Source organism: Neofelis nebulosa, chromosome 5 (assembly GCF_028018385.1).
Source record: "Neofelis nebulosa isolate mNeoNeb1 chromosome 5, mNeoNeb1.pri, whole genome shotgun sequence".
In the NCBI taxonomy this organism is placed as follows: Eukaryota; Metazoa; Chordata; class Mammalia; order Carnivora; family Felidae; genus Neofelis; species Neofelis nebulosa.
In genome coordinates this window covers 65,857,614-65,869,898 of record NC_080786.1, presented here as the reverse complement: position 1 = coordinate 65,869,898, position 12,285 = coordinate 65,857,614, and the positions used below count along the sequence as shown (strand labels likewise).

Here is a 12,285-nt window from a genome sequence, read left to right as displayed (position 1 = left end):
TAATATGAAGTACTGTGGCTAGGGACAGGAAACACAGTAAACCTGAAACTTTCTTCCACTAATTTATTGTGTATGATTTAGAAAGGTCCCATAACCTCCCTGGTTTGTGTTAACTTGTGTTTAAAGTGAGCTAAATTATTCAATCAAGCCATCTTATCATCGTATAATTCTATGATTCTACATGGGCCAAATAGATGTTTCTTTTCTACTTTATTCTGTCTAGAAGCAATGGATCTGGGAAAAGAATTATTTTTGTTGGCATGTTTTTTTAATCTGGACATGACTAGGCTTCAGGGATCACATGAATTCGCTAAATTTGGGCACTTATGTTGTGTGCATTTTTCCGGGTAGAGGTACACAGCTTACATGTGATTCTCAAAAAGCTCTGTGAACTTCTCAAAAAAGATTAAAAACCACTTCAATAATGAATTAATGCCAAGTGATTCACATTTAACTTGTAAAAAACAGGCTCACAAGAAGTTTGCTTAATAATACTGTGTTGGTTCTATAACACTCTGTATCCCACATCAGTAACACAACACACTCTGTTACTATAAGCTACATTTCAAACTTCCATTAATAGCTCTGTCCCCACTTGGTGATGGGCCATGGACTACATCTGTCTAGTTCATCTCATTATATCAAATACCTTGAACGGCGCTTAGCTCTCAGTGAATCAAAGAAGTGAAATGTCTGCCAGTTTATCTCTAGGGGAGAAGATAGCTGGGGAATGATCATCTTTTCTTCTGGGCATGGATTGAGATTCCAGAACTCAGATGATGGAAAAATAAGCAAGTAAAGATAGATAATCTTATCCTCAAGCCAAGCCTTGTAATTTCCATAAAGAAGAAATGGAAACCCAAAATGAGTAAGGGCTAACCAAAAGTGGCAAGGTCAAGACTCAAGTCCTTAACCAATGGTACATGATTCCTTTTATGCCACCACATTGTCCAGCTGAAGGAAGACACAGAACATAATTATTTTTTTAGTACAAATAACCATGTCACCCAAATTCCAATTCCTTTCTTTTAACTGAAATTCAATAACTAACTCCTCCATTATAAATACACATTACCATAAATAACCTCTGATTTTTACCTGATTTATTAACATTAAAAAATAAAATAACATGCCTTATTGTAATATAAGTTGTATTCAAATTTTTTGTCACTGTCATATCTACAGAAGATACTAGGTGCTATAAATAAAATTGCTTTTATCATGCAAACTTAATTAGTTTTCAACTTATTTGTCTTAACTGACAGTTACAGGAGGAAAAGGACTTCATTCATTAGTATCTTTTAAAATATATAGTACATAAAATTGAATACATGTTATTTCGTTCCTGTACACTTCTGGTAATTGACCTTTAAAACCTAATAACATTTACATTTCTTTTTATCTTTTTACAGGAGTATTGTTTTAAACCCAGCTTATTTCCGAAATCATCTTCGCCAAGCAACAGTGTTTAGATGTCTGGAGAGATATTCAGAAGCTGCTCGGTATGTTTGCTATAACTTTTGTGAAGATTTATTTCAAGTTAAATTAATTTTATTCTCAGCTTCTGGTAATAGCATAATAGAACTTTCCATTTCTCTCATGGAGCATGATTTTACCAGAATTATTGTCTTATAAACGTCAAACCAACAATTATTGACTATCTTTTTCTTTAATTAAAGCCATTCTATGTTCATAACTCTTTGTAAAATTCAAACTTTCCAGCCATGAGGTCACTGATGATGATGGGAAAACTTCCAGGGAAGACTAGAAATGAACTTGACCTCTGCTCTCAAGTAGGTTCCTGGTCCTTGTCATAATGACACAATTCTGTAACTCTCTCTTTCTTGAGTTCTGGAAATGAAATCCAACCACATGAAAAAGACCTCAGGAGTGCTCTTTCTAGAGGACATGGCATCAGTTATAACGCCAAGGGTTGTTAAAGCTGTCCCAACGTTTTGCCTCCTAGACCCCAATATGTTTTATGAAAATCTAACAAAACAGATTTAATATTCTCATCCCCAGAACGTAGACTTACGGCAAAAAAAAAAAAAAAAAATTGCAAGAATTATGCAACAGCTTCGGTGTCACACTCGAAATTCCTTCTCACCTATGACAACCAAGGCATTTTTCCTTCTCAGATCAAGCTCATCATATTAGACTCCTCTTCCCTTTGATGAATTTTCGTCATCTCCTAAGGTATAGCTACCTGTTATTTCTTACTTGTCGACTGTAGTATTCCAAGAATTTAGCAAGAAAATCTGAGTGGTTTCTACATTTAACTCCAAGCACAACTCTTAGGGAGATATCTGCAGTAATAGGATGAGAAACCTAGGTTGCTGGTAGTTATTGTCTTTAGAACCTTTAAAAATAACACTTTCTTAGAAAGTCAAGTTTAAGGAATTTAAATGGATAATAAAATGGTTCCAAAAAATTAATACCATGAAGTTGACATGAATTCCATATTGTATAAGAAGGTCCTAGGAGTTACCAAAACTGAATTAAGTGATGGATATGGAAGGCAGAATTAATCCCAACTATACTGACTTTGCAGTCAAACAACTAGTATGCCACAACATCTATTTACCTGTGTGTTAATGTGTGTTTTAAAAAATGAAAATAGATCTTTATCTATCAATCTTTTTTTACATTCTATTTTTCCTTATACTTTTCTCTAATGTATTCCATCGAATGTGCTCACTTATGACTTCTTCCTAAATTTATTTTCTCCACTGACTTGCCTCTGTGACTTTCTTTCCACCCACATACTTTTCCTAACTATGTGAATGAGAGGGAATTTTAGGAGGTGATGATAAGCTTCCTTCTGTCCCATACTTTTTTTAAAAAAAAAAAAGTCCCTAGCTACAAATGAAACTAATAGGTTCAGCATAAACAGATACCACTATCTGTAAAATGATTTTTTGTTTGTTTGGTTTTTTTTCCTGAGACACCTGTGTGGCTCAGTCAGTTAAGTGTCTGGCTCTTGATTTTGACTCAGGTCATGATCTCAGGGTTCATGAGTTTAGCCCCGCATCGGGTTCTTCACTGATTGCAGGGAACTTGCTTGAGATTGTCTCTCTCTCTATCTCTATCTCTGCCACTCCCTGTTCATGCGCTTGCTCTCTCTCTTTCTCTCTCTCTCTCCCTCTCAAAATAAGTAAAATAAACATTTAAAAAATTTAATAGATTTTGCTAAGAGGTGGTTTATTAATGTGTGTTCTGAATCTAATCAAAAGATGAATAGAAGGGGCGCCTAGGTGGCTCAGTCGGTTGAGCGTCCCACTTCGGCCCAGGTCATGACCTCGCAGTTTGTGAGTTCAAGCCCCGCGTCGGGCTCTATGCTGACGGCTCAGAGCCTGGAGCCTGCTTCGGATTCTGTGTCTCCCTCTCTCTGCCCCTTTCCCGCTCATGCTCTGTCTCTCTCTATCTCTCAAAAATGAATAAATGTTTAAAAAAAATTTTTTAAACAAAACAAACAAACAAATAAAAAAGATCAATAGAAGAAGGCTAGATGCAACTTCAGAACTAGATTTCAACTAGTAAAAAACAGCTAATGGTGTTCTCCAAGCCAGCTGGTACAGACTCTAGAAAATCAATTGTTAAATATTCTGGAATTTGGGGAGAGTCAGTTATAAAAGTAGAGGAGAAATTAGCAATGCTGGGAGAATTTACACTGTGGAAATTGGTAAATGCTACAAATCCTGGATTTTTTGGTGTGGGTGAGAGCCAGATTACCAGCATATCATAGACTATAGCTTAATTGTACCAAGCGTGATTGAGTTAAAGTTATGACAAAAAATCTTTATGGGTCCTAAAATAAACAAACAATGAGAACTTGAAAATTAGGAATTTGTCGGTATTTGCCATGTAAAATTGGAACTGAATATCCATTGTCCTTGATATGTATATCCCTGCAGTGGAATAAGCATATCTGTTTAATATCATGGGATTACTGACCTGACAATATTCCTTGAGGAAATTCCTGATAATTGTTGGAACTATGCTGGCATAGACTTACCTACAGAGAAGCAGATACAATTAATTTCAGATACATGTGTCTGTCATCTTGGTTTTCTTTGGAATTATAGTTCTCAATATACAGTATTACTCATTATGTTTTCCCCAAGGGAAAGAATGCTATGCACCATGAACATGAATATCATATAGTCCCTTAGCAATTAGATTTTTACTATAAAACAATAAGTACAAATCAATATATAGAAAATTCATGTTTATCAATTAAATTCTTGGAAATAGTTTAGTTCAGTCCTCTTACAAGAATATTATATTAAAATTCACTGGAAAAGCCAACACATCAAAGTTATTTCCTCTAAAATGCCAAGTAGTCATGTTTCTGAAATTGAAAGACACTTACCAAATAAAAAAAAAAAAGGCCATTACTATGTTACTTTGGAAATCTTAAAACCATAATTCACAGTGCAGTGGATTATCTCTTTCTGATTCAAGTTAGAATATTTATAACCAGTCCCTAGAAATTGGGCCAGCTAAGGTTTTCTGAGCCTAACCAGCTCCTCTGAGAAAGGAATACCTAGTGAATAGGCCAGAAAAGATCCTCCAGGACAGCCTCATAAAAGCCCAGATTCTCAACCAGAGAGACTAGAAAAAATGCTATAACCTGTTGAATGGAAGGTATTAGTCAACTTTACAACAATGAACAAGAATATATAGATGATAGAAAATGAATAAAAATAGAGATATTTTATTTTGGTTTAGGTTCTACAGGGATGCTGGTCATCCTTGAGCAGACAACTGGCACTGGTTAACTGATGAAAGCACATTTTCAAACCATAAATCTAAATTGAAATTGCTGTAACTCCTCAAGAAACAGCCAACCTGTGAGGCTTTACCTGAAGTAACAAGTACCCTAGCTCTTTAATACCTCTGTTTCAATGCAATGAAAGTATATGTGTTGAAGTAGAATGTCCTTGCTCAAATCTGTCTTTTCTCCCCCAACACACACACACACACACACACACACACACACACACACATCATTTGGCACTACCTTCATAAGAAAGATGGTAAGACAAGAAAAATATGCTGAGATGTGAAACAGAAGTAAAGACTATTTTCTGAAGAGAACTAATGACTTTAAAAAAATTTTTTTTATGTTTATTTATTTTTGAGAGAGACAGAGACAGAATGCGAGTGGATTAGGGGCAGAGAGAGGAGACACAGAATCCAAAGCAGGCTCCAGGCTCTGAGCTGTCAGCACAGAGCCCGACGTGGAGCTTGAACTCACAAGCTGTGAGATCATGACCTGAGCCCAAGTCAGATGCTAAACCAACTGAGCCACCCAGGCGCCCTGGGAACTAATGACTTTTGATAATATGAATGGCATGTCTTTTATTTCTATGTGCTCAATGACTTTCACAGAGTTTGGCATATACCAAGCATTGGTTCAGGGTTTTCAAATTAAATTAGCCAGTTTTGAGTTTATGATTAAGAACCATTTAGCTGCAGCAGTAAAGAGATGTTACATGAAATTTTTAGTACAACCCTGGTATAAAGATAAATATGAGAGTGTGCACATAATAGTTAAGTTATGGCAACAGTATCATGCCTTCTATAGTTAAGATCTATAAGGCAAAAAAAAAAAAAAAAGAAACTACACGGAATATTTAGTTAAGACCATGCTGTGTAGGAGGAAGCAAACAGAAGGTAATACCAAAGGGGAAAGTACAACCAAAACTTCTATCCATCATTAAGGAGGAGTTAGTTGTGTATTTATACATATATGAACTAGATGAGGGATACTAGAGCAGTAATAATACATTTAAATGCTCACAAATGGCAGGCTTATGGTGTGTGAAGGAGGCCAATAATAAGATAAAAGGGTTGTTGTATTACAGACAACTAGAGACCACAATCTACAATGGCCATATAACTTATCTTTTAAGCTTGTTAGTGAAAATGGGCACTATTAAGAAATACCAGGAAAACAGGCATAAAATAGGACTGCTATGAGCACACTGGCCATCTGGTCACCTACCACAGCCCTTCTGGAGGGAGTGGCCATTTTCAAGTCCAGCTAATGTTGCTATAATCAAATGTAGGTTCAGTGTTGCAGATTTTTGAGTCCTCAAGAAATAATATTTTTCAGAACTTGGCAAGAAGAAATTTCTTAAATTTTAAATGCCAATTATTTCAAGTTTTTCAAATACTGTGTCATCTTAAAAAAACTGAAGTAGTTCCATAAAAATGTAACTCACTGATTTGTTGCAACAAATCTTGTCTGTTCTACCTTTTATTTATAATATTATTATTTAATAATACATTATATATAATACTATGAGAAATCGATTAGATAATAAAATATGTACCTTTGCCCTTCTTAAAGTAATACACAAGCAATATGTTGCTGTTAATCCAAATCAAAACACAGTACTTTAAGATAAATTAATTCATGGCTACCATGATAAGCCAGATAGTAGAGTTGGTAGAAGTGGGAGTAGGTGAGTTTCTGGAGACCGAGCAAATGATTTGGGAGTTTGGTTTTATTGTTATTTTGTTATGAAAGCTAATCTTACTGGAAATTGGAAATGATGCATATATAAATCACAAACCTCCAAAGAAAAGAGTGATCCAAAAGTAAATTTAAGTGTTTGTTCAGAAATCTAGTAACATAAAACAGTGGTATTGCTGTTGATAAGCAATCACTCTGGAGTAGTACTACAATAGCAAGCAGGAAGATACTGTGTCAGCTGTTTTAGTATCATAGAACTCTGTGATTTTAAATGAGATTATTATGTATCTTGAAAGGGAGGAGAATATACTGACAGGTAGATCAAGACAAGTGATTCTGAAGAGATGATAGTAGTGTTGGGAGTTTATTTCATCTTAGTTCTTATTCAATTGGAAGTGTAAAATCCATTCAAACATCATGCAAGATGCTAAAAATACATCACAGATTTTTTTGGTTAGAATAAGTTCTCATTTATGCCTTCAAATAGTATAAATGAAGTGTGTAGGCTAATTTTTATCCTTAAACTGGCCATATGCCTGAAGAGCTTTCTCTTTCTTTATTGGAGACAGTTTGCCTTTGCTAGAACAGCTTTAGTGTAGGCTAGCATTAGTCAGTCCTATGTGACATATACTTGTATGTTCGAAGATGGACGTGATCATTCTACCATTAAGTGATTTTCCCTTTTCCTAGGTATGAGAAAACTGTGTGACCCCTAATCATGGTAAAATGTTGCTTCTTCATGTATGATTTCCAAAACAGACACTAATAAAGACAAATTTAGTCATTTCACATAGCTTAGGTTAAATATCTGATTATAACTCACACAATTGTAGTGTTTGTGATTTTAAGGAAAAAAGGTTGAAATATACTAAAACTTAAAGTTTATAACCACCTTTTAAGTCTTAGGGATTTAAAATTACAGACTCATAAATGTCTAAACTTACAACAAATGTACTAATCTTAAGGTTCAATGATATGCAGTGGCTTAAAAATAATTGTCCTTCTGAAAACTATAGAAAGCTTATGAAAGAAATTGAAGAAGACACAAAAAAACTGGAAAAATATTCCATGCTTCTGGGTAGGAAGAACGAATATTGTTAAAATATCAATACTATCCAAGGCAATCTACATATTCAAGCAATACCTATTAAAATAACACCAGCATTCTTCACAGAGCTAGAACAAACAATCCTAAAATTTGTATGAAACCAGAAAAGATCCTGAATAGCCAAAGCAATCTTGAAAAAGAAAACCAAAGCTGGAGGCATCGCAATCCCGGACTTCAAGCTATACTACAAAGCTGTAATCATCAAGACAGTATGGTACTGGCACAAAAACAGACACTCAGATCAATAGAACAGAACAGAGAACCCAGAAATGGACCCACAAACATATGGCCAACTAATCTTTGGCAAAGCAGGAAAGAATATTCAGTGGAATAAAGACAGTCTTTTCAGCAAGTGGCGCTGGGAAAACTGGACAGCGACATACAGGAAAATGAACCTGGACCACTTTCTTACACCTTACACAAAAATAAACTCAAAATGGATGAAAGACCTCGATGTAAGACAGGAAGCCATCAAAATCCTCGAGGAGAAAGCAGGCAAGAACATCTTTGACCTCAGCCGCAGCAACTTCTTACTCAACACGTCTCCGGAGGCAAGGGAAACAAAAGCAAACATCAACTATTGGGACCTCATCAAAACAAAAACCTTCTGCACATCAAAGGAGACAATCAGCAAAACCAAAAGGCAACTGACAGAACGGGAGAAGATATTTGCAAATGACATATAAGATAAAGGGTTAGTATCCAAAATGTATAAAGAACTTACCAAACTCAACACCCAAAAAACAAATAATCCAGTGAAGAAATGGGCAAAAGACATGAATAGACACTTCTCCAAAGAAGACATCCACATGGCCACTGACACATGAAAAACATCCCTCATCATCAGGGAAATACAAATTAAAACCACAATGAGATACCACCTCACACCTGTCAGAATGGCTAACATGAACAACTCAGACAACAGATGTTGGCGAGGATGCGGAGAAAGAGGATCTCTTTTGCACTGTTGGTGGGAATGCAGACTGGTGCAGCCAGTCTGGAAAACAGTATGGAAGTTCCTTAAGGAATTAAAAATAGAACTGCCCTATGACTCAGTAATTGCGCTACTAGGTATTTATCCAAGAGATACAGGTGTGCTGTTTCGAAGGGACATATGCACCCCAATGTTTATAGCAGCACTATCAACGATAGCCAAAGTATGGAAAGAGCCCAAATGTCCATCAATGGATGAATGCATAAAGAAGATGTGGTATTATACATACACACACACACACACACACACACACACACACACACACATATACATACAATGGATTATTACTCGGCAATCAAAAAGAACAAAATCTTGCCATTTGCAACTACATGGATGGAACTAGAGGGTATTATGCTAAGCGAAATTAGACAGTCAGAGAAAGACAAATATCATATGACTTCAGTCATATGAGGACTTTAAGATACAAAACAAATGAACGTATGGGAAGGGAAGCAAAAATAATATAAAAACAGGGAGGGGGACAAAACATAAGAGAATCTTAAATATAGAGAACAGAGGGTTACTGGAGGGGTTGTGGGAGGGGGGAATGGTCTAAATGGGTAAGGGACATTAAGGAATCTGCTCCTGAAATCATTGTTGCACTACATGCCAACTAACTTGGATGTAAATTTAAAAAATATATAAATTAAAAAAAAAGTAATTGTTGCCTTAAGAAAAGTTGAACCTTTTGGATATGACCCAAATTATAAGTAAATTATTGCAAGAATAAATTATTTTACATACATATGGGGAAAAAAATTTAACATGGGCTATTGAAAAGGACATCCAAAAATTCATTAGAATAAAACGAACACTGGGGCGCCTGGGTGGCTCAGTTGGTTGAGCATCCGACTTCAGCTCAGGTCATGATCTCACAGCTTGTGAGTTCGAACCCTGTGTTGGGCTCTGTGCTGACAGCTCAGAGCCTGGAGCCTGCTTCGGATTCTGTGTCTCCCTCTCTCTTTGCCTTTCTCCTGTTCATGCTCTGTCTCTCTCTGTCTCAAAAAATAAAGATAAACACTAAAAAAAATTTTTTTTGTAAAAAAAAAAAAAACACTGACTCTGTGAATTCTCCCATCTTGCTGATGTATGTCATGATAATTACTTTTGTTCCTCTTCTGTTTTGAATGATGTGCTATGCATTTGCATTACCTATAGACATTTCTAAAATAATTTAGAAAGCTACCATTCTTAGACTGTGTGCATTCTCTGCAAATAATGGCCTGGAAAACTTGTGGAAGAATATAGAGAAAGATTTTTTTCTGTCCTATAAATCCAACCTTGCATCTTAAAAAAAAAAAGTGGTAGGGTAATGAAGACTACATAAGAAAGAGTGCAGAAAGGCTCTAGGATGTCATGTTTTAAGTGTGAAGAAATAAAGATGTCCTCTTCTTTTCCTTTCCCTTCAAGCGGATGTTCACATGATTCCACATTTCCTATAAGAGTGGAATGTAGAAAAACAAACAAAAAAGTTTAATGCAAAGGAGCTGAAGTTTAACTCCTGAGTATTCTGTGCTATTTTATAATGTCTAAGTGTTGCCAAGTGAATTAGAGTTTAGTCTGCAGATGCTAAGATTATGATAAATGGATCAAAACCCTCATGTAATCTGTAAATTGGAGATAATAATAGCATTTAAGTCACAGAGGTTATGAGGATGAACGAGACAATTTGTGTAGTACCTGTCACAATACTTGGCACATCATAAATTCTCAATAAAACAAATATGCTATTATCATTGCTTTTGTTGTTGTTAACAATTGGAGCTCTTTGAAGATAGATGAAGCTACCTAAAGAGACAATGAGTTTCTCAACATTGAATCCAGAACATGTTGAGCAATCATTTAGCTGAGATATTGTGCTACAAGAGACAAGTTTGCACACAATAGTATTAGATCTTGTCTCACTCTGAATCAACACATCTGTGTTTTTGGAAATCCCAGTGTTAACATAGGAGTTGAAAGGCATGATTTTGGTTGGTTTAAGGAGTTGAAAGGGGCAAGATGAAAAGTTTTGCATGTAAATATGTCATGAATTTTAGCATCCTCTTTCATTCTGAGAGATATTCCCATTATTCTTGAAGTGAGTTAGAGTGGAGAGTTCCCCCAGAGTGGGCAGGTGGAAGTTCAAATTACATAAAGAGAACTGTTCAGGTCACCTGGTTTTGACTCCAGTTCTCCCTTTTTTTCCTTTCCTCATTTCTGTCAAAAATAGCAATATACCCTGACAAAAGAGTAAGGTGGAAATCCTAACAGCACATAGCCAGAAACTCTCAAATTCTGCACTGCTCCACCCCCTTTTTTTTAATACTGGCATTGGTTCATCACACTATTATGCACATAAATTGATCTTGATGCCACTAATTGTGAAAATTGCTTATAAGTCAAAAATTCTGTTTCTGTATCTATCTTCTGAATGGGGAATTGTCTACATTAGAGAATTAGAGTCAAGCCTGTGTTCCACTTCCAGGACTGCAATGACTAGCTGTGTGTGACATTGGGCAAGTTAATTAAGTAACCTCTTTCAGTTTCAATTTCCTCAACCATAAAATGGAGATAATAATACTACTTTACAAAGTAAGCACAAGGACTGCATGAAATAATGAGTATAAAACACTAAACTCAGTGCCTGGCGTATAGTAAGCCCTCAATTAATTATTGCTGCTGCTGCCATTATCTTTGTTTTGTTGCTGTTGCTGCTGTTGTTGCTCTAAGCTTTGAAGAATGATGTCTAAAACCCTAAAACATTCACTAAATTAATTCCGTCAAGTGTAACTTTGGTATAAATATTATATTCCTGAACTACCACCCCAGTTTATCTCAATTTTGGCAGCAATATCTATGATCCCTTGCTCTTTGCCAAACTTTATGTCAGATGCTTGTAGTACATTATCTTTGCTCCTCACAACTCTGCGAAGAAATTATAGTCTACATTTTTTTAGGTGAGAAAACTTAAGCCAGAGTTTGAATGACTTGCCAAAGATCATATCATTGATAAGTAGTAAATCTGGAATTCGACCTTAATTTTATCACCAAGACCCTGACTCCTACACAGAGGATGCACTTGTTATTGTCAGACTTCATATTTACCACTTGGGTGAGTTTGAAATAGGATTGCCTCATTGTGGTATATTTCATATTTTCATTTTTTTATCACTAGTGAGCTTGTGCATATTTAATATATTTATTGGATAATCATGTTTCCTCTTCTGTGAAATGCCCATTTGTGTATCTATTGTTCATTTCTCATTGAATTGTCTTTTTATCCTTGAATCAAGGGGTTCTTTATATATTCTGGGTACTAATAAATTTTAGTAATGTATGTTCCAAGTAATTCCTTCCAATTTATGGTTTATATAATCATACTTTTTGGTATCTTTTGATAAAAAATAAATCTCTATTTTTAATGTAGCTAAGTGTAGTCATATCCTTTATGATTTGCACTGCTTGAGTTTTTAAAAAATTCTCTCCTATCCCAAGCTCATCAAGATAGACTTCTATATTGTCTTCAAGAGTTTTAAAGTTTTTCTTATGCCTTTAATGTTTTGACCCAATGATAATTGTTTTTTTTTTATATATGATGTGAAGTAGGAGTCTATTATTATGTTTTTCCCTCAATGGATAGTTATGTTGGTATCATCTTATTAAATCCCTTTGCTACTGAACTTCAATGTTAGCTCTGTTTATATCAGTTTTCTATAT

General features: G+C 35.3%; 1 protein-coding gene across 4 annotated transcripts in view; it reads left to right on the top strand.

Moving 5' to 3' along the window:
* The window catches only part of SPATA16 (spermatogenesis associated 16), a 245,119-nt gene that overhangs the window by 119,605 nt on the left and 113,229 nt on the right, over window positions 1-12,285 (top strand). For all 4 annotated transcript variants that reach the window (XM_058730511.1, XM_058730512.1, XM_058730513.1 and 1 more), the window contains exon 4: window positions 1,413-1,502. In XM_058730511.1, the coding sequence (XP_058586494.1) occupies window positions 1,413-1,502 (90 nt within the window). The remainder of the gene's footprint in view (window positions 1-1,412; window positions 1,503-12,285) is intronic.